The sequence below is a fragment of the Hermetia illucens genome, chromosome 1, assembly GCF_905115235.1.
Source record: "Hermetia illucens chromosome 1, iHerIll2.2.curated.20191125, whole genome shotgun sequence".
NCBI classification, from domain to species: Eukaryota; Metazoa; Arthropoda; class Insecta; order Diptera; family Stratiomyidae; genus Hermetia; species Hermetia illucens.
The window spans coordinates 18,428,021-18,454,369 of record NC_051849.1 but is presented as its reverse complement, the minus strand read 5'-3'; the positions used below and the strand labels follow the sequence as shown (position 1 = coordinate 18,454,369).

Below are 26,349 nucleotides of genomic sequence, written 5' to 3'. Positions count from 1 at the left end.
ACTCCGATAATCACCCGAGATTTTCGTCCCTTGCCTTACATAGCATTACCCTTCCCCTCATTACATGGCTCGCCTACCGTGTTCTAACTTTTCCTGGAGGGTTTCTTCCGACGGTTACATATCCCCCCTGTGATGTACCACGAGGATCTATTCTAGGTCCATTAATATTTTTATTCTTCATTGACGACCTTCCTCCTCCCTAATCTCCTTTCTTCTGTAGCCTCCCCGTGTGTTCCAACAGTCGAACTTTCACACTCTGGTTCGCTGGTGCTCTATGTATGAGTTAGCACTGAACGCTATCAAATGTTATTCGTCGGTCTTTGCTAGTCTCCTTTTATCATACCTAAGTGCCATCCGAAATCCTTATGCAACTTTCAATGATGGGTCCGGCTTCGACAGACATTGCCTTCCAGAATGTCAAGCCTCATATTGCGCCGCACTTCTGACTTTGGAACTGCCGAACCCTCCATAACACTCTTTAACTACCTCATTCGAAGCATTTTAGAGTGTTTCTCCGTGATCCGGTCTCCTTCTCGCAACTGTAATGGTCTTTTCTTCGAAAAATTTCAATGAAATTTCACCCGACTCCTCTTTTTTAAGAAGGACTTTTCTGACCTCCACTCTTTTAATCCCCATTCCCGAAAGACATCACTTACTGCGCATCTTCGCATTGCACGCGGAACGTGGAGCTTGAACTTTATTTCTACTTTATGATACCAAGATTATATTAGACCCTCCCTGCTACAATACAATAACCTCAAACGTAGGGTTCACTTTCTACTTTTTCCTTTTCGGTAATAAAAGAGACTAAGTTTAACAATTAAGGATGCATTTGGTCATGCCATCAGACATCGTTAAAATGCCTTTCTTTTTCAATTTGCAGCATCACTTGCCTCAGCTGGAACGCCTTTCGGATGTATCGTTAGTGGCTACCTCATGGACGCAGTCGGTAGAAAACTAACTCTCCTGATAACTCAAATACCTGCTATCCTGGGATGGATTCTAATATGTTCGGCGGACAGAGTAGAGCTGATTTATGCTGGTCGATTTTTCGTCGGTTTCGGATCAGGTATGGTGGGTGCTCCAGCTCGTGTATACACGTCAGAAGTCACTCAGCCGCATCTACGTGGGATGCTTAGTGCCTTAGCATCAGTCTTCATCAGCTTTGGTGTCCTGATGCAATACACACTGGGCTCATTCCTTACATGGAAGATTCTATCTATTGTGTCGACAATGATCCCTGTTGCATCGTTAATTCTCATGTTCTTCATGCCTGAAACGCCAAATTATCTGGTAGCTCACGCGAAATCTGATGCTGCACAGAAAAGTTTGACCAAACTCAGGGGATCGTCATGCAACGTTGAGGGTGAAATGCAGCAGTTGGAGGAATTCAACCGGAAAACTAACGCTAATAAGTAAGCACATTCTGAGATAACTTTTACGGAAGTACTCAAGGGTTTATTTCAATTTTCAGCAAAGTTACAGCAAAAGAGAAATTGGCTCTCCTATTAAGTCCTACAACCCTCAAACCGTTCGGAATTTTGGTCCTGTATTTCATGATGTATCAGTTCAGTGGTGTGAACACAATTACCTTCTATGCTGTGGAGATCTTCCGTGATTCAGGAACTACTATGAATACTTACACCTGCACCATTTTACTCGGCGTTGTGAGGCTCATTTTCACCATTGTTGCATGTATTTCGCTGAGGAGATGTGGAAGGAGGCCGCTGACCTTTATATCAGGTAAGTTGAAACCTTGCAAGAGAGGACACGACCGACAGGCAGCTAATCTAAGAACTTCAACAGCGGTAGAACTAAGGTATTAAAAGATTAATCTTTCTCTCTCTCTCACAGGTGTTGGTTGCGGCGTTTCAATGTTAGGTCTGGGTATCTACTTATATTTCAAATACAAGTGGGACACGTCTGACCCGCCAATTACTCCAACTGCAACCTGGTTCCCGGTGGCATGCATCTTTATCTTCACAATAGCTTGCACTCTCGGTTTCTTAGTAGTACCATGGGTTATGATTGGTGAAATCTACCCTCAAAAAGTGCGAGGTATTGTTGGTGGCCTGACAACATGCAGTGCTCACATCTTCATCTTCGTCGTTGTCAAAACCTACCCCTTCCTGGCTCATGCGCTCTACCGACACGGTGCCTTCATGCTGTACGGCTGCATATCATTAGTTGGTAAGCCTTTTCAATACAAACACAAATAACGAGGTCCTCATTTCTACTAACTCCCAACTAATTTCAGGAATGATCTTCTTCTACCTATGCTTGCCGGAAACAAAGGGACGAACACTCCAAGAAATCGAGGACTACTTCTCTGGCAGGATTAAATCCCTTAAGAAGGAAAAACCGAAGAAGGGGGCCGACCCCATTCCCCCAATTGTGGAGAAGAACAAATTACTTAACTAGAGAGAAGGCTAGTATCTTTTAGGTCCCTAAAAGAGCACTTAAGTAACGTACCTTAGACATTTAAAGTTACGCAAGAGAAATCAATATTGTGATATCTTCTTTAATGTTTTTCATATGTTAAAGACCCAACTGAAGTCATTCTTGTTTAGTAATTGTAGTTTGTACATAACATGAAACGTACTCAGTCTCCTCAACAGTTGCGGAGAGAAGATCCTTTCTGTACATAACTATAGCAAGTAACTGTTATTTCTACGGACTTTTGATAGATATGAGATCGACAGTATTAAAAGATATACGCGGATGGTCGCGTTGTGTAAATTGAGTTTCATATACAGAGACATAGCATATTCTTATGTGAGTTTGATGAAGGATCAATGGTCAATTGCTATTTTAGATACAAATTTATTATGAAAGTGCCACATCGACTATGCTGTTAATTCTACAGAAGTTTAGCTACATTTGTTACGATAATTTATTACTTATAAGATAGCGTTAGGATACAGAAACAAAAGTGTACGCTTTTTTTAAAGAAAATAAACAAAAAATAAGAAGTGGTTTCCGAGTTTTTCTTCAGTAGCGTAAAGTTTATATGGAAGATACGTACGGTGCTGGCAAACTACCTCCTAAAATTTACTGATTTCGCAGGATTAATTATTGAATATTATTTGGAGACTAAAGTGAAATGAATGAACAGGAAGTCAAACCAGAAATTAAAGTTGGTTTTCTATACTAAGCAGAAGACTAGGTAAGTAGGAAAGTATCAGTCGCCGCTCCGAGGAGAAAAATTAGCGCTGTGGTGCGCCATTTTGATGCCATAAACTCCTGAGATCTTAACTGTTGTGATGAGAGCAGGGGCAGAGTCCAGCTGGCTCAGATCTTCAAAGCCAGCGCATAGCATTCACAAGGGATAGCAGCTCCTCCACCCTGTAGCTAAAAATCTCTCTGAGGTCTCCAAAGAATGGTTTACCCAGTATCCGTAGCCTGACTCTAGCTAGAGCTGGGAAATTATAAAAGAAGTGCCCGAGGTTGTGAATTGTAGGGTATGCCGAGCCTGGTGAAATGGTCCCCAATGGGCCAGTGACCGTGCAGACCGCCGTAATCTTGCACGCATTTACACTCGTCTGGCACAGGAGGGGTTTCGGGTTTTTCTTACAAGCAGGCCAAATCCTACTTGATTTGACACAGGCTCAAAGCCTTCGCTATCTGAGGTCTGCGACTGCAAAGTAGTATGAGTAGAATCCGCCCTAGTGAGTCGCCAGCGAAAAATTCCACCTGGGCAACCCGTCAGCCCCCTTTATGTTCCTACGACCGGGAACCTAGAGGAGGGTTTTTTTTTTTTTTGAGGTAGGGTAGACGAATGCATTTACGCACACAGTGTAGGACTCCCGATTCAGTACGTCGTCGGACTACCAACTAAACACCTCCCCATCGTCAGAGAGCTAGCCTGGAACCATTTGTCACATTACTTCGGGCCAGCCCCCGAACTCTCCCGCCTTGCGGAGCCTTCAAATCAGGGAATTCCTTTCACCAACGGGAGGGGAGAGGAGGAAGGGAACTGTCAGTTCAAGGAACCCGCTGCCATCCGGCTCCTCCACCGGTCGAGTTCTATCTTCTTAGCAACGAGAAGGGCCCGAACGTAATGGGCAACACGGTTCCAGCTGTCAGCAGTCCTCAGCATCTCTTCCACAATGTTGTCTGGAGAGAGATCCCCTGTGTTTAAATAGAGCTGCTGACGAACCCCATCCCACCTTCCACAAGAAAAGAAAGTGTGGTGGGCATCGTCCACAACTCCATTGCAAAACACACAATCCGGAGAACGCGCCTTTCCAATCTTGTGCAGGTAAGACTGACTCCATGCCCACTTAAAAATTGGGTAAGGAAATAGTCAGTCTCACCATGCTTCCGATTCAGCCACGCACCTAAGTTGCCGATGAGCCGCGCAGTCCATCTGCCTCTAGTTTCATTTTGCCAAGAGAGCTGCCACTCGTCTAGAGTGTGTTGCCGTTCTTCGCGAGCAACCACCTCCCTTGGCTCATCTCCCTTGCGCTTGTATATGGCCTGACGCTCCCTAGCAAGAAGGGCAACGGGGATAACTCCCGCGATCACCATCACGGCCGGTTCAGAGACTGTGCGGTACGCAGACGCCACCCGTAACGCTCCCCGTCTCTATACTTGCGCAAGGCGTCTACGATATACCTCCTTGTTAAGAGCGCCAGCCCATACCTCCGCACCGTAGAGCAGGACAGACTGCGTTGAGCTCATCAGGAGACGTCGCCTACTAGACGTAGGACCCCCAACGTTTGCCATTAGCCTACTTAACGCCGAAACTCCAGCCACAACCTTGTTCGCTGCTGCTTGGATTTGCTCAGAAAAGCTCATCTTTGAGTCAAGAGTCAACCCGAGGTACTTTACCGCTGATTTTGACTCGATTATCGACTCGCCGAACGATATGGGACGCAGGGTCGGAATTCTCTTCTTAGTCAGGATGACTACTTCGGTTTTTTCCAGTGGAAGGTTGAAACCATGAGTAGTCATCCATCCGCTTACCCGTCGCATCAATATGCCGAGTCTGCTTTGCGCCTATTCGACAGTGCGTCCAGCAACAAGCGCTGCGACATCATCTGCGTAGCCGACCAGGCGCGACTCTTCTGGCATGTCGAGTTTAAGCAGACTGTCATAGGTAGCGTTCCAGAGGTCCGGCCCTAGGATGGATCCCTGTGCTACCCCCGACGTGACCTCCATCCACCTTTGACCCTCTAGTGTTTCATAGAGCAGGGAGCGGTTCCTCAGATAGCCCCTCAAAATCCGTAAGAGATAGTTCGGCACGTTGAAGGTATTGTCTAGTGTGCCTAGAATGTCTTTCCATCTTACGGAATTGAAGGCGTTTCTGACGTCAAGCGTTACGAGGAGCACCACCCGTCCAGTTCGGCGGCTATGTGCCTCTGCTCGTCGAACGGCGTCCACGACCTGCATGACAGCATCAATTGTCGATCTCCCTGCCCTAAAACCAAACTGCCGGGGAGATAAATCTCCGGCAGCACGTATCGCTTCAGCGAGTCTACTTCTGATGAGCACTTTCCCAGCAGTATCAAGCATACATAGTGGGCGGTATGAAGACGGCAGTTCGGGATCGTCTTTCCCTTTAGGGACCAGCGCAAGCCTCGCAACTTTCCAACGAGCAGGGAAAATGCCCTCTTTCAGGCAAGCGTTGAATGCGCCGAGCAGTAGGTCTGGCCGGTGTTGGAATACCAGTTTGTACACCTCTGCTGGAATACCATCGGGTCCTGGCGGCTTCTTGTTTTTCATAGAGAGGACTGCCTGTTCCAACTCTTTTACAGAGAAAAGTGGACAGTCCTCTGCGCTCTCCGCGTCGACGTCACCATCCCATACGGGGTGTGCAGGGAAGAGTGCCCTCACAATGCGGTCCATCTGCTCGGCCTTAAGTGAACAGGGTTTCCGCAGAGCCCCGATTTTTCGGGTTACAAGTTTGTAACCGAGTCCCCACGGATCCCCATTCACCTCTTCGATCAGATCTTGCCAGCAGCGAGCTTTGCTCTTGTTTATTACGCTGCGGAGTCTCCTTTTGGCTGATTTGTACTCCATCATTATGGTACATGACTTCTCCCGGTCGCCTAGACGTTGTGTTAAGCGGCGGAGCCTGTGACATTCCTTCCGGAGCTCTGCGAACCTAAAGGAGGGTGAACTTGTGCGTCCCGCCCAGACTGTTCACCGCATTTCTCCACTGCCCCACTAGCCTGGAAGACGTCGTCACTGAGTACAAAGACAGTCAGTCAGAATGACCATGTTACACTTGGGGCTCGGATCAGGCTTCCAGGATCGTCAGTGCTTCCGCTTGGTATACACTGACGAAACTCGAATACACTGTGTACATTCGACGACCTTTGATCCGTCAGTGAAGAATCTTCTTCTTGTTTTTCGTCAGCCTTTGTCCCGTTCACAAGCGGGGTCAGCTCGTCGTGATCAGTTTCGCCATTTGGCTCTATCGAATGCTTGATCTGGGTGCAATCCCGAGGCTTTTAAATCCCCATCCAGCGTATCAAGCCACCGTTGTTTACCATCAACTGCGATGTTTAGACCAATCGTGCAATCCCATAACGATCGCGGATATCCTCATTTCGGATGTGATCAAAACGTGTCACGCCCCGTAACATCTTCGTCTCCATTACCGTAAGACGTCGTTCATTGTCTTTTATAGTTGGCCAGCATTCAGAACCAAAGAGGGCGACAGAACAGAAGACATTGCGGCAAATTTTAGATTTGAGACGTTCGTTGATACGTCGATTACAAAAAACACCGTTTGTAGCACGCCATTTCATCCAGGTTGCGTTAATGCGTGAAGCAATTTTATAATGTAGTTCTCCATTGGCTGATAGCGTTGATCGTTGATATTTAAATTGCTCAGTTCTGGGCAGATCACTGCCACTAACAATAATTGTGCCTATTTCATGGGGATCGGTCATCAAAAATTCAGTTTTGTTTAGATTCAATCTGGGACCGTGTTGCATGAGGCGATCATTCCATTTTTGAACAAGTTACTCGAGATCATTTTTGCTATCAGATGCTAGGAAAACATCATCTGCATAAAGCAGTGTGTAGGGCGCTGAACGCTGGATATCCCGTGTGACCGTGTCCATAACAAGAAAAAAGAGGAGTGGTGAGGGGGCGCTTCTTTGATAAATACCAACAGAGACACGAAACGGTTTTTATACATCCATACTTCGAACTTTACCTTTCGGATCGTGGTAGAGCAATTGAACCCAGCGCACGAGTTCTTCTGGTACGAAGTGTTGTCGTAAAGCATACCAGATGAGTTCGTGTGGTACACGGTCAAACGCTTTCTCTAGATCCAGAAATGCAATGTAAAGAGGGCGATACTTCTCACGGTCTTTCTCCATGAGTAACCGCGCAGCGTGTATTGCGTCAGTAGTTCCGCAGTTCTTGACAACTCCGACTTGATTCACGGATATTTCAACGATTTCGCAAATACGGTTATCATGAATGCGTTCAAAAATCTTCATGGTATGGGAAAGTAATCGGATCGGATGGTAATTTGAACATTCTGCTGGAATACCTTTCTTTTTCCATATTGGAACAGTGGTAATTTCTTGCCAGTCAGATGGTGTTCTTCTTTCCTGAATAACCCGATTAAAGAATTCACTGAGCCACAATGTTGGATCCCAGCTCTTCGCTTTCCAGAGCTCAGATGCGATGTCGTCAGGTCCTGTGGCTTTCCCCGATTTCATTTGTTTTATTGCCTCCTCGACTTCAGCTGGGCTGACAGTTAAGCCCATGGTGTTTAACGTAGGTACCTGTCGTGGAGACTTAATCCTACGGTCAGAGTGAAATTATGCGGTGTTTCCAACGATTAATTAATTGAAGTAATAAAAACTTGTTTCTTTTTCATGCAAACAAGTTGCACTGATGAAGGGAACAAGTGGTTCCCGAAATATCGGTATTTGCAAGAATAAATACCCACACCAACGAAAAAGAAATAACAAGTTTTTATTACTTCAATCCTACGGTCCTCTTCAGACACGGATTGATTTTGTGACCACAATCAGAGCCCCGCTGAGACAAGCAACAACGGTACCAGTCTATACCAAGTGCATGGCTTAGCATTCATACTGGTGGATGCAAGAATTATCTAAATCTCTACCGACCTATGGAGTACGGCACCCGTGTTGAAACGCAACACCACGCCGAGGCCCGAAGGTCTCTTCTCGCTTGAGCACAACCACAACCACCATGAAACTCCCACTAGTTGGGCCAACCACAAATAACCGAGCTGTACTCACATACAACGGGAGTTCACCCGAAGTCTGTGAGTCCAGGGGCTACCCCGGTTCCCATGGTACCAGTATACCCCTGGTAAGGTTTCGTGACCAATTTGCCACTTCAGATGAATCCCCGTGCATACTCGGGTCTGATCGCCCTAATTAGGCCTTTGGAGCATTCGCCTACTGAATCACGGCCGGCAAACCAAAGTGAGTACAGCGTCTCCCGATGCCACCACTATGGAGGTTCTCCTCGGCCACTTGGTTTTGGCTTGACCGACAGGGTTGCCACCCCGCCTTCCTCCCCGCAACCTCTGAGCACCAGTTGCGCTGACAGGTGGAACTGGTCCAAATGTCAGCATTGATTGTGGAAATGGGGGATGAGCAAATTCTTCAGTTGAAATCGGCGCGAAGTACTCTCGCCATCTATCCGTTGCGGCTCGACGGTTGGTAAGCAGAGTACCGTTCTTTTCATTAACGCAACAGAAGTGTTCGATATCATGTGTACGTTCGTTACGGCTTTTGGCAAGACGATACAGATCTCTCTCGCCATCCCGAGTCTCCAGTTTATCGTAAAGATTTTTGTAATGGTTCGCTCGGGTGACAGCGACTGCTTTTTTTTCTTCCCGGTTGGCATTCTTATAAATTTGCCAATTGACCAGTGTTTTATCGTTGAGAAAGTTGTGGTAGAGGCGTTTCTTTTCACGGACCTTCATTTCAACATCATCATTCCAAAGCCAATTATCTCGGTTGATGTACGGCTTACCCGGCTTGGTGACCCCGAGGGTTGCAGAGACCGCTTTGTGGATCGTGCCTTTCATTTGGTTCCATGATTCCTCCGCGTTCCTAATGGTTGGTAATCGCGTAAGTGAGATGATTTCTTCTTTCTTCATTTCCGTTTTACTGTTCCTATTATAAAATGTAGGAAGATGACACAATCGTTTGATGAACCATGTACTCATAAATACAAGGTCATGGGCTTTGCAAAATCGATTATACGCTCGCCACCCTCATTGCGCCATCCAAACCCTTTTCCCCATGGCACCTGTTACCGTCTGCCTTTCCACCCACATGACCATTAAGGTCGCCGGCAATGATAATATAGTCGTCAGCAGGGACGTGACAAGTCTTTTCATCCAGAAGTTGTCAGAAGGCATTTTTCTCGGCATCAGATCGACCTGTCTGTGGTGCGCACGCGGTGAAGAAATGAATAGTGGGATCTCTTCTTCTTTAATGGAGTCACGGAAACCCTCTGAGGTGGCAATTCTAACACCGTATTGAGTGTGCGGGCTACCAACAGAAAAGTTTATAGTTACTTTTACCACGTTTGCGTTCAATGTCGCAGCTTTTGGCGTCAGACCATCTGGTTTTTTGCAGAGCGCAGATATCGATGCGCCTTTTCCGAAGGACTCTTGCGAGTTCTTCGGTCTTTCCAGTTAGGGTACCAACATTTAGCGTGCAGATACGTATTTGTTTTGTTCTGACTAACTTGCTTTCGTCCTGACGTCGTCCATGCGTCAAGAACCCTTGCCCATTTTTCGACAGGACCGGGGCCCGTCCTGCCGCGTCGACTGAGGTGGGCGCCCTAGTATTTCTCCGAGGCTTATGATTCAATCCGATCATTTATACCTTGATGCTGATTTTGTGCGCAAGTTCGGACTCACACAGGATTTATCTGCATCTCCCGTATGTTCACTACAAAATGTCGAAAACGTCAACTGTCAGCAGTTGGCCACACACCACAGAGCAAAGCTCGATGCTGCGTACCAATCTAACGACACACATTATTGATGTCGGGAATAATAAACCGATCAAACAGATGCACTTCTCTTCTCTCCGGCCATCGAGAGGCTCCTCTATGAAGAGATTGACCGGATGCTTGCTTTGGGAGTCATAGAAGAATCGCAAAAAGCCAGGTCTTTGTTAGTCACCCTTGTGGTGAAACCTGGTAAAGTACGGTTTTACCTTGGTGCCTGTAAGGTGAACAGTGTCATCTCCCGAAGGCTAGATTTATTACGAATCTACATCTGAAGGATGCGCTCTGGCAAATTCCACTAGATGAGGCGTTCAAGAATAAGACTGCCTTCGCAGCTCCAGGGCGACCATTCTGTTCAAGACCATGCCATTTGGGCTCCGCAATGCATCTCAAACCATGCAGCGACTAATGGACAAAGTCATCCATGCCCACTTTCGCTACCAAGTTGTTGTATATTTAGATAACTTGCTGCTCACCACAGAGACCTTCGACCAGCATTTACAGCTTTTGAGCGAAGTGACTTTTTGTATGAGACGCACTGGCTTGACATTGAACATCCGAAAGAGCAAATTTATCATGAAGAAGGTTCGATACTAGGGGCACATCATTGGTAATGAGACGATTTGTACCAATCCCGACAAGGTGGCCGTCATCAAAGATTTCCCAAATTACGCTTTGCTGACTGCACCGTTGACAGATATGCTTCAAAAGAAGCATCAGTTTTGCTCGCCCTTCGACGCTCTGAAAACAAGTCTGTCTTCGGCCCCGATCTTGCACAGCCCCCACTTCTCCAAACCTTTCGCCATCCGTTGTAACGCAAGCTAACATGGTATAGGGGCGGTGCTGATGTCGAAGAAGCATACTCAGCCTCAGAGAAACTACACTATCACTGAACAGGAATATTTGGCAGCGATGGAGGCAGTGCTTAAATTTAGAGTGTACATCGAAGGTACAACATTCGAAGTGGTAACTGACCACGAATCGCTCAAATGGCTGATGAACCAGTCACGGTAGATTTTCCAGATGGGCATTGAAGGATTCTCGTTCATCATCCAATACAGGATCCGGTGCGGACTGGCAATGACATGTGAGAGCTTGAAGTGTTCGAAGAACACGCCCCCCCCCCTCTTCCCGAGCCTGCCTAGCACAGAGGCATGCAAACACATGTCGACGGAACACTTCGATGGAGCTTCAAGATTTGCGAGCAGTCCACAACGGTCAATTTCGCCACCTTTTTTTCTGGTTTTTGAGATAACTCTTCCTTCTAGGTCGCCTTCGGCCACTTATGATGGTCATCTGACCATCCCAATGTATCTTAGTTCATTACATTACAGAAGTAAGTAGTTCTTCTTCTGAATCCAGAGCCATTATCATCCGCTCAGAGGGCAAACAGATGTCATCAGCACAGTGGAAAGTTTGAGAAAAGATAGCATGGTTCATTGAACTCTTCCAGTGATAAATAACTCAATTAAATTTCTCTGCTAGCTCCGCACCGGCGAATGAAGAAACACCGGAATTTGCATGCCGCAAAGCTGCAGATATTCATGTTCCATTCAGGTACTTTGAAGTGCTGCACTAAGTCCACGAAGTGAAAGTCGATTTTACCAGCAATAGGATGTCAATGCTAGGGCGTCCATGTCAGTCGACGCGGTAGGTAGGTCCTGTCGAAAAATAGGCAAGTGTTCTTGACGCATGGACGGCATCAGGACGTAATCAAGTTAGTCTGAGCAAAACAAATACATGTCCGCACACTAAATGTTGGCACCCTAACTGGAAAGACCGAGGAACTCGCAAGAGACATTCGGAAAGGGCGCATTGATATCTCCGCTCTACAAGAAACTCGATGGTCTGGTGCCAAAAGCTGCGACATTGAACGCGAACGCAGTAAAAATGGCTACAAACTTCTCTATTTTGGTAACCCACACACTCAATATGGTGTTGGCATTCCCATCTCTCCAACGTCCAGCGCCTCATACACTACTTTATGCAGATGATCTTTTCTTAGCATCTGATAGCAAAAATGACCTCAAGCAACTTGTCAAAAATGAAATGATCGCCTCATGCAAACTGTCTCAGATTGAATCTAAACCAAACTGAATTTTTGACGACCGATCCCAATGAAATAGGCACAATCACTCTCAGCGGCAGTGATCTGCCCAGAACTGAGCGATTTAAATACCTCGGGTCAGCGGTATCAGCCAATGGAGAACTGCGTTATGAAATTGTTTCACACATTAACGCAACCTGGATGAAGGGGCGTTCTACAACTGGTGTTTGTGATTGACGTATCAGCGAACGTATCAAATCTAAGATTTACCGCGATGTCGCCCGTCCTATCGCTCTCTATGGTTCTGAGTGTTGGCCGACTATAAAAGACAATGAACGGCGTCTTGCGGTAATGGAGACGAAGATGTTGCGTTGGACTAGTGGCGTGACACGTTTTGATCACATCCGAAACGAGGATATCCGCTATCGTAATGGGGTTGCACCGATCGTGGAAAAGTTGCGAGAGAGGCGTCTTCGATGGTATGGTCATGTAATTCGTGCTAACGAGAATTCACTTGCCAATATTGGTCTGAACATCGAAATCGATGGTAAACAACCAAAAACCCGGCGGAAACAACGGTGGGTTGATACGCCGGATGGGGATTTAAAAGCCTCGAGAGTGCATCCAGACCAGGCATTTGATAGAGCGAAATGGCGAAACCGATCACGACGAGCCGACCCCAATGCTACAATGAAAGATGTAAAAAAGGGAAATCCTTTTTCCTATCCCAATAGAATACCAGTAATTTCATTTAAGTTCAAAATTTATTCAAATAATATAAAGACAAATAACATTTTATTCATAATAAGTTAACCGAAACGACCTCTCGGAATCACGGCGGAGAGAGTCGTGCATCTTTGAAATTTCTTCCAACTGCTGAGTCACACTCGACGAAGTCGACTCAATCCACTGCAAAGAGCTCATGTGGGCATTGAGGATTTTGCCGATTTGTACAATCTGCAACGATAAATGTCAGACGGGTCAGAAACACACTTTTATTTTCACATCTGCAGCTCAACACTTACCGGATCATTGTTATCTTGGACCTTGTTGGCTTCATTCAAGTAGTCGATGACCTCCTTCAGATCCTCGGACATTTGCTTCAGTTGCGTATCCAAATTTTCCACCATTAAATACCTAAAAAATGAAGATTTTATAAGTTCCGCCGGAAATCGAGTTGCAAAAGCGAATTACGTTTGGGTTCGCTCAATATCAACTTGCGGCATGTTCATGAACTCCTTCTGGAGGGGAGCAATGCTCTCTTCGAGCTCCGCGTGTTGGGTCGCAATGAATTCGAGCTCCTGCTCGAGAGTTGTTTGGTCAGCTTTGACCTTTTGTACCGCATCATTTAAGGCTACAATCTGGAAAGTAATCAACACAAGAGCTTTATATATAAGTCCTTCCAGGATAGAAAGGAATGAGAGGAAAAAGAGGAGTTTTAGCTGACCTTATCGTTATTCGCAATCAGAAGTTTGTCCCAAGCATTGATCTGCGTCGCCTGATTTGTAAAGTTCTTCTCCTGTTCCTCTAGCTCCAACGTCCACTTGTTAATGTACTCCTCCAACTGCGAAAAGTTCAACTGACTACTCTGAGTGGCGGGCGTGGAATCTGTCGTCCTGGCAAGGAAATTATGAACAACGAATTTCGAAACAAATTTGGAAACTTACTTGGTCGCACTAGTGAGGCTTGTTACAGCTCCAGCCGGCTTTGGAGCTTCTGTAGTCGACGCTGGAATCCAAAGGGCGGGAAAATTTAATTTCAGAATTTACTAATTCAAGAACTCCAAGATTACCTGTAGTGGCTGCTGCTGTGGTTGTAGTAGCTCCCAACTTGAGAGTAGGCTGACTTCCAAAGGAAATTGGAGCTGGCGTTGAAGTAGTTGTCAGGGTAGACGTTGAAGTTGCAGCCGGTAGTGATCCCAGGCTGAACCCGCCAAGTTTTGCTGGCTGTTTCGCAGGTTCTATGGCGAAAATTAAATTCAATACAAAGCTATTGACATTGGCAATTTGTAAGCATTCATACCTGGCAATTTGGCTGCTCCGGCATCACCGCCGCCTGTACTACCAAATGATGTTGCGCCTTGAGCTGCTTTCATTCGAAATTGGGAGGTTAGGACAAATCATCCTCAAATAGCAAATCCTGAGTTACCTGTGGAAGTGATGGGTGCGCCGAATGAAAACCCGCTCGGGGCAGACGTGTTGAGATTGCCAAAATTCATTTCTTAGAATATTTACAATTCAGAAGTGAAATAACAGAACTAGACAAATAACAAAGCGCGAAGTAGAATCACGCATCAATTTAAACATTCAATTTGACAGCAATGGAGACATGTCAAAGTGGAATTGTTTACCTGTCACAACTTTGTATGCTATAGCTGAGACATAAACCAGCAGTAAATATCCGATTGATTTTAATCAAAATAAAACACGTTAAATAACGATTTTTTTTTTATATTTTTCTGTTGGGGGAGGGTTTGAGGCCACGTATTACTTATTACTTCCCACACAAGCGTATTCATTCAAAAGGAAATCGTCAAATATAACAGCCAAAATAGCTTTAATAACTGTCTCACCGTTTCCCCTAGCATTACTATTTGGATTTTTATCACGGTTATAGTTTTCTAAGTGAAGCACGGCCTTTGGACTTCACGAATTGCTTACAGTTCAGTATTCAAAGTTATTAGAAATCTAACTTGTGCTTTGTATTATTGGAATAATTTCGTAGTAGGAATCAAGCCTTCAAATTGCTCCTTACTGCCTCCATCGGTGTGCTACTTCGTTTACCTCAAGTAGACTGAATACAGGAGGAGCAAATCTTTCTGTGGCGTAGGGACGATGTAGCTAGCTGGCTTGTAGCCTTTGTGGTTAATGTTTTGGTATGTCGATGGCGTAATGGTTTTTTCCCATTATACAATCTCGACTTCCCCTCCGACACCACCTTGTCGTGGTTCCCCCAGCCTGTAGTAATCTACTACTCTCTCAAAAAGGGTGTCCAAAACATGAATATGGAAACGAAGGATTTAAACTCTCCAAGTGGTAAGAAGCCACAGACCTCGTATCCACCCGCTACCATGAGCATTCATGTTGCGGCAGGGGGCGGATTTTGGAGGCATCACCACATCCATATTTTCTATAGATAAATTTGTAGAAGGCATGCTTTTCGACTCAGTGGAAGCTACGGCGAAGCTAGCCAGAAAGGAACGGACGGTAACTCTCAACTTGGGACAAACTGGAAATCCGACTATGGCCGGCTCGTCCGCGGTACTACCCACAAACGGAAGAGGAAAACTCGGCAGAAAGACGCTTCGGCCCCTAAGGAGGGAGTATTACAGGCTGAATGCTGCCTATCAGAACCTTCTCCTTCACTCTCATCGGGAAGAGCGGAAAAAGGGGACCTTGGTGACGTGGACGCTGGTTTAACGCCGGTATGTGGAAATGAATCCAAGTAGCCCAGACACCGTGAACCTGGAAAGACCCCAAGCCGGCGACAGAAGAAGGCACTGCGAAGGAAGATGAAGCACCTTGGGAATGAGGACATGGACGTGGCTTCGGCGGAAGGTGAGGATAAACTGGTAACCCCGGTGAGATCCACACTGGACGCACCAGACTCTTCTGTCAGCGGTAATGCTCGCGAGAAGCATAAGACCAACACATCTGTGATGATCAACGCTTTATTGTGCTCCGCACCAGAGCTTACATCCACGCTTCCCGCTGGGATTAGGACCGATGTGCCGGGAGGTGATCAAATCAGCGAAAGAGATCTCAATGAAGCTGGTCCCTTCCATGGGAATACGAACACGAAGGCAGGAAGGAAGAGGACGTATACGCAAGCAGCAGCCCCAGTTTTGACCGCTGCCGTGGGGGGTTCCCTCCAAGAATGGTAAAGCGTCAGAGGGACAATTTATCGTCCCTCGGTAATGCCCGTAAAAAAAAATGCTGGAGCCTGGACCGAGGCCAAGATTTAGCAATCAAGGTTTTCGTGAAGGCCTTCTCCATTTGGAGTGCACTGATGAAGCTGCCTTCAAGTGGCTCCAGTAGATAATCCCGGCTTTGAGTTCACTATTGTGAGCACTGAGCTGCGCAGGACAGAACATGTCGGATGTTGGTTACTGGACCCTATAGACAGAGGACATCATCCGCATGATGAGTGAGCAGAACCCGGGCATGGACTTTGGACATTAGAGAGTAATGTTCATGAATGCCAGGAAGGATTAATCTACAACTTGGTATCCGAACTGGACGAAAAGAGTCTGAATGTGCTCATGGAAGTCACCATATGGTGCTCCACTTTTTCCTAGATAAATTGAAATTCAGTCATATCAGGAAACTGTAAGGCATCATCTCCATTTTGAGAGCGAAGAACAATGATGTTCTTCGACTCACACAATATAGAGCAAATTGCAGCATCTTCGGTGCGCTCTCCCACAATGGAGCTACGTGCGGAGGATGGTACACATAGTGGCGGAACCCCCATATGGGGTTTTGCACTGGTAAAGGGACTACCGAGTGAATCCTACCTGTTAGTAAGTTCTCCTATACCTTTCAAGAAATAGGCGGAAAAAAGGGAAGCCAGAGACGTGAACGGAACTGATTTGATGCCAGTTCGAGTGATCGAATCTATGCAACCTGGACACCGCAAACCAGTCAACGTGCTAAGTGGAAAACAGATGAATGCTCTGTGGGATGAGATGAGATTTTTAATGGATGAGGCTATGGGAACTGCTGCACCTCCAATGTGGCTTTTCTCAGAGAAAACAAACACGAGGGGATCGAGTCTCGTGCGGTACGAATTGAGATTGGCCAAATCAACCTGCAGCATGCCAAAGCCTCCTCCTATCTGTTGGTAGCGAGGCTGACAAAGCTGCAGGACTGCTCCTATATTTTTCTGGTGCAAGAGCCATGGGTTCGATTTAATAGAATCTGTGGCACTGGATCAGTAAGGGGGGCTACGCTCTTCTATGATGAAAGATCCATAAGACCGAGAGCTTGTGTCCTGATGTCAAGACGGTTAGAGGCAACCATGCTGAGGCAGTTCTGTTCCCAGGACTTAGTTACGGTCATCATACAATATCTGTTTAATTGCAAGAGGAAAATATTGTAGTTGCCTCTGCTTATTTATCCTAAGATTCATTGTATTTTCCACCGACGCAAGAACTAAGGGTTCTGGTAGTGTATGCAGAATCAAGTGGTCTCGAACTCTTAATAAGTTGAAATGCGACAGCTCAACATATTTGTTGGGGTAGTAATAAATGCAAACCAAGACGAGAGAAGCTATTTGATTTCTTCACTTCAGCTGGTCTCATGACCGCAAACGTATGGTACGCCCCTACGTTCGTGGGATCGAGAAGAAGCGAAGTAATTGACCTAACAATCTGTACCTATCTGTGTTGAATGTCGCGAGGGTGAACATCGGGAAGTTCGTCGAAGCTCTTGGAGCAGGCAGCGCCTCGCCTGGGTGCACTCCGGGGGGTGGTAGTGTCGCAGCTGACACAGTCGTAAATTCAGTGGTGAACCTGATAACGACGGCGTGTGAAGCTTCTATGCCCCGGAGGGGCCCCAGACGCGACAAGCCTTCTATGTACTGGTGGACGGCAGAAATTGCCGACCTACGAAAGAAGTGTCATAAGCTCCGCCATTTCGCACAACGTTTGCACGCTAATGAGGAGGCATGTGCCATAAAGGCACAATATAGATCAGCAAAAAGGAGACTCCGCAGAGCTATAAATAAAGGCAAAGCTCGCGGCTGGCAGAATCTTGTTAACGAAGTAAATGAAGATCAGTGGGGACTTGGCTATAAGTTTGTCACCTGAAAAATTGTGGCTCTGCGGAAACCCTGGATACTGAACACCGACCAGATGGACCGCATTGTGCGGGCATTGTTTCCCACAGCCGGAAAAGTGCTCGAGAAGCTCATCATTAGTAGACTTGCTAAAGCGATCCGCGTTGCCGGGGACTTATCCGCAAGGCAGTTCGAGTTCAGAACAGGGAGCTCTACAATGGATGCTGTTATGGAGGTCGTAGATGCGGTTCATCGGGCCGAGGCACACAGCCGCCGATCTCAACGGATAGTGCTCCTTATAACGCTTGATGTCAGAAATGCCTTCAATTCAAAATGAGCCAAGGGGCAGATGGACTGCGCGGCTCATCGACAAATTAAACTCGTGATTGAACCGAACGCACGGTGAGATTGATTACTTCCTTACCCAACTTCTAAGTGGGCATGGAGGTTTTCAGTCTTACCTGCACAGGATTGGGAAGGCGCGATCTTCTGATTGTGTGTTCTGCAATGGAGTGGCGGACGACGCTAAACACACCTTTTTCTCTTGCTAGAGGTGGGATGGTTTTCGTCAGTAGCTTTATGCAGACACAGGGGAACACTCTCTCGAGACAACATTGTCAGAGAAATGCTGAAGAGCGCTGGCAGCTGGAATCGTATTGCGCATTATGTTCGGGCTCTTCTTATTGCGAAGAAGATTGAACTCGACCGGCGGAGGAATCGGACGGTAAGCGGCTCCCTGAACTAACAGCTATTATACTTTCCTCCCCTCCCCTCCCGTTGGTGAAATGAATTCCCTGACTTGAAGGCTCCCAAAGCCGGGAGAGGAGGAGGGCTAGCCCGAAGTAATGTGTCAGGCTAGTTCTCTGATGACAGGGAGGTGTTTAGTTGGTGGTCCGAAAGCGTAAACGCATTCACCTACCTTACTCCCAAACAAAAAAAAAATGTATCGTGAGACAGATTCAAATCAGCCTTTCTGATTTCCAAGTCGAACGAATCGTTAACGACATCGTCAGCATCGCAAAACTAACCGGAGAGAAGTTCTTCGAATCCTATCGATCCTATTACGAAGCCTAGCAAAAGAGTTTCATTTGCTACAACATCATCAGCTGAGTTGAACGTCATCCTGCCAGTTAAATGACAGTCCGCATCATTGTCATAACCGCTGTCAGCATTCATTAATGGTACTTGTAAGCCAATCAACCCACGGCCGGCTCACATCACAAAGATGTATTCGAGAACAGTTAAACCGAATCAAAATACTCAGGGGGGGGGGGGGGGGGGGGGAGGATGATTGTAACGATCCGAGCTTGAGCGATTGACCGCCATGAGCGTTGCCATCTGCATGTAACAAGCATGTAGACACATTCTCTTTATTATAATGAAATGTAAATGATTCCAGTGTAACACGTCGTAGTAGTCGAAATGACTCTCCCAAATATAATAAATACACAATTATTAAAGTATTATTTTGTATTTCTCCTTGGGTATATTTCGCAGCAAAATTCCTCCAGAAAAGTAACGTAGCTGTAATATACAAAAGTCATTGCTCAAACCGCTACAGATTGGTGGCCCCGTACGCTACAGGCTGTTTATTGTCCGAGGACAGATGCTTACCCATGGGCAAGACTTTAGCCTCAGTAGCTTCCGCCGAATGGAGCTCGGGGTCAAAAGTTCTGACAAAAGGGGCCTGCTTCGGTCAGTTCGTTAAGGATTAGATCCCAATCAGATTGGTTTGCACTTGAGTAAGTGGAGAATCTGAGCCTAGACTCAAACTCTCCATAGACGCTTAGGATCGCCCCTCCACTCGGGGTTAGATCGTCACGGTCGAGAGTTAATTTTCGTTTTTAAAGGGTTTTTTGTTTCTTAGTTTCTCATAATTGGCTGCCAAGGCCTCAATTTTATCGGGAAAAGTAAGTCGATCTTCCCTGGCTAGTTGAAACTGAGGTTTTCCTGGTACCCAGAGTTCACCATGCACCACAACATCTTAACTCCTGTGACAATTCTCAGCCTTCGTGACAATTCTCACAACTTGGCCTGGGGTTTGGATTGCGCCTGGCTTTAGGTGTCACCTCTTGTTTCCTAGAGGATCAGCTCCCTTACCACGACAAGCTAGGTAATCGTCGAGGGAGCTGTGAGATATGACATCTAAGTATCTAAATGGCTCAAAACCCTACTCTGCAGAGTCAGATATGCAAAACCACGCGCAGATGTGTGTTGACGGAACAGTTCTATCTTCGTTGTTGACCATAGTCAACCCTGTAGGTTCAGTGGATAGTGATCCCCGAAATGTACGCCTACCCACCTAAAGCTAACGGGCAGTTTGTTGTGATTATAATTTATAAAAGTAAAAGTAGAACTCCGCCATGCTATTAACATAGTATGCTGGACCCAAGCCCAGGTAAAGGAGGATGGTTTGAGGCAACGTACTCTGTACTATCCTCAGTAAAACAAAAATAAAATGCTGAGATCAGGGAAAAAGATAAATAGAGCATAGTTGGAGTTATTCTACTATGCTAAATCCTATCTGATCTCTCTTGGTGACAGGCTCCGCGACAGGTCGACCAAGAAAGTGCATAGAATGTCGTTACAAACATGATGATCGGATTGAGTCACAAGCTTCGGAGAAATGCAGGACGGGCCCCGGTCCTGTCGAGAAATGGGCAAGGGTTCTTGACGCATGGACGGCGTCAGGACGTAAACAAGTTATTCCGCACACAACGAACAAAACAAATACGTGTCTGCACGCTAAATGTTGGTACCCTAACTGGAAAGACGGAGGAACTCGGAAGAGCCCTTCGGAAAAGGTGCATTGACATCTGCACTCTGCAAGAAACCCGATGGTCTGGTGCCAAAAGCTGCGACATTGAACGCGAACGCGGTAAAAATGGCTACAAACTTCTCTATTTTGGTCGAACGATTTGATGATCGGCTGATGAAGCTCACCATTACTTCTTCACCGCGTATGCCCCACAGACAGGTCGACCTGATGCCGAGAAAGATGCCTTCTGGCAACTTCTCGATGAAAAGACTTGTCACGTGCCTGCTGACGATTACATAATCATTGCCGATGACCTTAATGGTCATGTGGGTGAAAAGGCAGACGATTGCCAACCATTACGAATGTGGAAGAATCATGGAACCAAATGAAAGACACCATCCACAAAGCGGCCTCTGCAACCCTCGGGGTCACCAAGCCGGGTAAGCGGTACATCAACCGAGATACTTGGCTTTGGAATGATGATGTTGAAATGAAGGTCCATGAAAAGAAACGCCTCTACCACAAACTTCTCAACGATAAAACGTCTGCTAATTGGCAAATTTATAAGAATGCCAACCGGGAAGCAAAGAAAGCGGTCGCTGTCACTCGAGCGAACCATTTCAAAAATCTTTACGATAAACTGGAGACTCGGGATGGCGAGAGAGATCTGTATCGACGCAACGGATAGATGGTGAGAATACTTCGAGCAGATTTCAACTGAAGAATTTGCTCATCCTCCACTTCCACAATCATTGCCGACATTTGGAGCAGTTCCACCATTCAGCGCAACTGAAGTCGAGGAGGCAATAACACAAATGAAATCGGGGAAAGCCACAGGACCTGATGACATCGCATCTGAGCTCTGGAAAGCGAAGACCCAACACTGTGGCTCAGTGAATTCTTTAACCGGGTTATTCAGGAAGGAAGAACACCATCTGACTGGCAAGAAAGTACCACTGTTCCAATAAGGAAAAAGAAAGGTAGCCCAGCAGAATGTTCACATTACCGTCCGATCCGGTTACTTTCCCATACCATGAAGATTTTTGAACGCAATTGTTGACAACCGTATTCGCGAAATCGTTGAAATAACCGTGAATCAGGCCGGATTTGTCAAGAACTGCGGAACTACTGATGCAATACACGCTGCGCGGTTACTCATGGAGAAACACCGTGAGAAGCATCGCCCTCTTTACATTGCCTTTCTGGATCTAGAGAAAGCGTTTGACCGTGTACCACACGAACTCATCTGGTATACTCTACGACAACACTTCGTGCCAGAAGAACTCGTGCGCTGGGTTCAATTGCTCTACCACGATCCGAAAAGTAAAGTTCGAAGTATGGTGGGTGTATCAAAACCGCTTCGTGTCTCTGTCGGTGTTCATCAAGGAAATGCCCTCTCACCACTCCTCTTTGTCCTTGTTATGGACACCGTCACACGGGATATCCAACGTCCAGCGCCCTACACACTGCTTTATGCAGATGATGTTTTCCTAGCATCTGATAGCAAAAATGATCTCGAGCAACTTGTTCAAAAATGGAATGATCGCCTCATGCAACACGGTCTCAGATTGAATTTAAACAAAACTGAATTTTTGACGACCGATCCCCATGAAACAGACACAATCACTGTCAGCGGCAGTGATCTGCCCAGAACTGAGCGATTTAAATACCTCGGGTCAACGCTATCAGCCAATGGAGAACTGCGTTATGAAATTGCTTCACGCATTAACGCAACCTGGATGAAGTGGCTTTCCACAACTGGTCTCCTTTGTGATCGACGTATCAACGAACGTCTCAAATATAAAATTTACCGCAATATCGTCCGTCCTGTTGCTCTCTATTTTTCTGAGTGTTGGCCGACCATAAAAGACAATGAACGGCGTCTTGCGGTAATGGAGACGAAGATGCTACGTTGGACTAGTGGCGTCACACGTTTAGATCACATCCGAAATGAGGATATCCGCGATCGTTATGGGGTTGCACCGATCGTGGAAAAGTTGCGGAGAGGCGTCTTCGATGGTATGGTCACGCAATTCGTGCAAACGAGAATTCACTTGCCAAGATTGGTCTGAACTTCGAAGTCGATGGTAAAGGACCAAAAGGCAGACCTAAGCAACGGTGGCTTGATACGCTGGATGGGGATTTAAAAGCCTCGAGACTGCACCCAGATCAGGCATTCGATAGAGCCAAATGGCGAAGCCGATCACGACGAGCCGACCCCGCTTGTGAACGGGACAAAGGCTGAAGAAAAAGAAGAAGAAGATAATTTATAAAAGTAGGGCTCCACCTCCATCGTCCCTACAGAAAAGAAAACATTTTTTTTTCATTTACATAAAATAGTTTTTATTCGTTTTTTGTGTTTAATTTTTACTTTTTAAGAAAATTGTTATCTCGACAGAAGAATTGTTTTTCATAATTAAAACAAAGAACTTTGTTTCTGTTTTACTACTAAACACTGAGTTGTAATTACATCAACGAATTATCTTTATCTTTTACTTCTGTTACTTTCTCCTACTTAAGTACTGATGAGATTTTATATGCATTTCTATTTCACTTTTGAATATTCCATTCCAATTGTGATTCTAGTTTTTTTTTTTCTTATTATTTTGCGACTACACTCGATGAAATTGACAATTTCTTCAAATTTTCTCCATTTATTTTGTGATTCGAGTAAATCATTGGCAAGACTACCACAGTGACGTGAAGAGATTTTGAGCTTATTCAAGGGGTTCTGGGGGTTTTGCTATATAATGTTCAATTACAATAATAAAATCAGTCGTTTAAAGGAAACATTATCATGGCAAGAACTTGTAGGGAGAAATCTATTGTAATGAAAGATTTATCTTTTAGATTTTAGATTCTGCGGTGGAAGTGCCATCGAGAAACTTCGGGGCGCTCCTTATTCATGGTTCATCTAAAATTAATTATGTATATTACAGATGCAGTACTTTTTATATTAAAATTGAGTTTTAATTAGGCAATAAGGATAGAAATTTGAACTTAAACGTACTCCTTACAGTTAGATCGTGTTGTACATTAAATACTTTAGTAGCCTTAAAAAACTGTCTAGAGTAAAAATTAAAGAGTAACAATTCTAAGTTGTATAACTTAAGAAGATGCTTTACACGTACACACAATTAGAGACATTTATCTTAAACAGTCTAAGAATAAGTTAAGCAATTTCTCCACTTCGTCCTATTTACAACTTAATACTTCTTATCTGTGTGAAATTCCATTTTTTTAATTAACCTTTTATTATTTAATATTTATAAAAAATCGCATTCTTCAGGCTGACAATATTGACTGGAATGAACGTTAAATAATAAAGTAACGTTTTAATTAAAATAAGAAAAATCTACAATTGATCAAATAAATTATTTTCAGTCATCTACGTAAAAATAAATAAATATTGTTTTTATACTTTTTGGTTACAGATGTTGGACGATTTGATAATTCCATGTTTGTCTATGGCGTCTTTACGTGATTTCTAGGTAATACAAAGGACAATTCGCATGAAATATGGTTTCCAATAAAAAAAAACAAACAAAGAGAGCATGTGTGTGTAGACCATTATCCTTTGACACAATGAGATATGGAGGACAACAAAGAAAGAATCCTTCTGTTTCTGCAGTTCTCTAAAAATTTAATTATAAAATAAATAACACATTTACTTACGCTTATCTAATTATATCTTTATATAAAACGACAATCATTCTTCAGTTTCATCATTTCCTCTTCAAAGATTCGAATTAAAATTAAGGGGAGTCGGGAACGCGGGGAGGGGGTCGTCAGGGTAGAAGATTCAATATAAAATTTAATAAATACGCTAATTAATTAGTTGCACAAATGCTCCTCTCTCGTGTGACTGCACATCTGGCACTTAACTCGACAGCACCATACAAATTGGCAATTACACTTCTCCTCGACTTGTCGTATGCGCGTTTGATAGCCCCGCCCACAACATAACAGACGGCAGCCATCAATTCCGTGCGATGTCCTGTTGCATATTCGTCCGCGTGTACCAAGAATCCCCAATCTAAAAGGAAAGATTGAAAAAATGATTTAAAATTTTTGTTTCTTACGAAAGGCATTGAAGGTTATCTGAACGATTTTTAATCAAACTTTGCAATCCATCGAAACGAATCCACAAGCAGTGAAACGCCACAACAAGGAATGTATTATTCATAAAAATTTCATAATAATTTGTAGCTGTGAATGCAGCCAGACAGGGACTCATGCAGGACTTTCGGTTGTTAATCACGGGCACTCATGGTTTCCGATCTAGTTTCAGATAGATTGAGGAACATCACAACAGTATTACATTCCTACCATCTTACCTAATCGCGGTAGAGGGAATGGGAGCTCTTTTAGGAAAACACCTGAGGTCACGCTGATGCGCCAGGTTGCAGCAGTGTATGGGATTATAACTCACTAAAACCACCCCTACTTCTCCGCCAATATCCTCGCGGGACAACCGTGAAGTATTACTTCGCGAGGGGGGCTCTGGTTTACACCAACACAACTAATTCACAAGCCCGTAGCGCCTTTCGGGGCTCGTTCCAATTCCTGTATCCCAGTTACTGTTGCGTTTATCGCACTCCAATTTGCTGCGGATTCAACATCTCCTCGACGAAATTATGGGGTCCGATAAGTACGTTGAGGACATCGTTTAGCCTCACTCTTTCTTTCCCAAATCTCGGACAGTGGAACATAACATGCTCCGGGTCCGGAGTGTAGCGACGCATTCGGGACAGTCTGCGGACTCATCTAATCCGAAGGGATGCAAGTAATTCCTGTATTCACCGTGTCCCATAAGGAACTGCGTTAGGTGGTAATTCAATTCTCCATGCTTGCGCTCGACCTATCTCTCAATACGCGGAATCAGTATGTGGGTCCTGCAATCTTTTTCGTTGCTGCCAACTTACCAGTGGTTTTTCCGAAATCCGCAGTCACTTCGCCCGGATTTACCCTGCTTGGTAGAAACAGTGCGATCCAAGGGAATCATCCCCGCGATGACACACACTGTCTTACCTGATACTGTCCTATATGCAGTGCACGCCCTCCGTGCGATTGGCCCATATGCCAAACTTACCCTTCCCTGGCTCACTGTGTTATCCAGTGCGCAAGTCCAGACAGGAGCCGCGTATAGGTGGATGGATTTCACACCCTTGCGATAAGCAGCCGGCGACTAGATTTTGGCCCTCCAATATTAGGCATCATCCTTGCTAGAGATGAACTAGTCGCTACTGCCTTTTCGCGCTCATAGTCCAGGTGTCCCTTTAAGCTCAACTTGCCATAGATCATTACCCCCAGGTATCTAATGATCGATTTTGAAACGACCTTATGATTACCAAGCCGGATTTTAACAATGTAATTTTTTCTGCGATTGGTAATAAGGACCACCTCCGCCTTCTCTTCCACCAGGTCCAATTTCATCATCATGGCTTTGACCGCATGAATTGTTTTCTCCTGGTGGGATTTCGCAACTACTACCACTATCAGGTCGTCGGCTAAACCCATTAGTGTTCCCCCCTTTGGCACGCGATGGCGGAGCACTCCATATGGGCTTGATTTTAGCAGCAAGCTTTGTTCGGAATCGCCTCCAATCCCGGAACCTTATTGGCCGCAATTTATCCACAGATCTCCCGTAGTTCCTCCAATGTCACCCCGGGAATTGAGAAGACGTCCTGTTGAACCATCGGATGAGGTTCATTTTCTTTCTGTTATGGGAAAAGGATTGCGATTATTTTGAACAAAAGTCGCGGGCACGTCACTTGGGGTGATTATTGTCCAC

At 45.4% G+C, this 26,349-nt stretch overlaps 3 protein-coding genes across 4 annotated transcripts in view; 1 reads left to right on the top strand and 2 right to left on the bottom strand.

Annotated features, from left to right (window-relative positions):
* LOC119658753 (facilitated trehalose transporter Tret1-2 homolog) overlaps positions 1-2,976 on the top strand; it is an 82,494-nt gene extending 79,518 nt beyond the window's left edge. The window contains exons 3-6 of the mRNA XM_038066446.1: positions 884-1,415; positions 1,475-1,743; positions 1,855-2,190; positions 2,258-2,976. Of these exons, the coding sequence (XP_037922374.1) occupies positions 884-1,415; positions 1,475-1,743; positions 1,855-2,190; positions 2,258-2,421 (1,301 nt within the window). The 3' untranslated portion in view covers positions 2,422-2,976. The remainder of the gene's footprint in view (positions 1-883; positions 1,416-1,474; positions 1,744-1,854; positions 2,191-2,257) is intronic.
* A 9,788-nt stretch (positions 2,977-12,764) lies between these two features.
* On the bottom strand, positions 12,765-14,353 carry LOC119659038 (nuclear pore glycoprotein p62). 2 transcript variants are annotated; one of them, XM_038066942.1, is made up of 8 exons: positions 14,168-14,353; positions 14,042-14,107; positions 13,812-13,979; positions 13,687-13,747; positions 13,467-13,635; positions 13,214-13,380; positions 13,045-13,156; positions 12,765-12,976 (listed from the first exon to the last, which is right to left on the bottom strand). In XM_038066942.1, exons 1-8 carry the CDS (start codon positions 14,235-14,237, stop codon positions 12,815-12,817), a joined length of 975 nt encoding a protein of 324 aa, XP_037922870.1. In that variant the 5' UTR covers positions 14,238-14,353; the 3' UTR covers positions 12,765-12,814. The 2 variants fall into 2 exon arrangements, with proteins under 2 accessions (XP_037922870.1, XP_037922879.1); XM_038066951.1 differs by having other exon boundaries at positions 14,042-14,104.
* Positions 14,354-22,879: 8,526 nt separating this feature from the next.
* The window catches only part of LOC119646177 (protein Wnt-1-like), a 348,364-nt gene continuing 344,894 nt past the window's right edge, over positions 22,880-26,349 (bottom strand). Inside the window, exon 8 of the mRNA XM_038046560.1 lies at positions 22,880-24,591. Coding sequence (XP_037902488.1) covers positions 24,390-24,591 — 202 coding nt within the window. The 3' untranslated portion in view covers positions 22,880-24,389. The remainder of the gene's footprint in view (positions 24,592-26,349) is intronic.

Coding starts and splice junctions, on each gene's coding strand:
- LOC119659038 (XM_038066942.1), bottom strand. CDS start 14,237: ATGAATTTTGGCAATCTCAACACGTCTGCCCCGAGCGGGTTTTCATTC. Junction 13,980..14,041: donor CGGAGCAGCCAAATTGCCAG/GTATGAATGCTT, acceptor TTTTCGCCATAG/AACCTGCGAAACAGCCAGCA. Junction 13,636..13,686: donor AGCCTCACTAGTGCGACCAA/GTAAGTTTCCAA, acceptor TTTCCTTGCCAG/GACGACAGATTCCACGCCCG.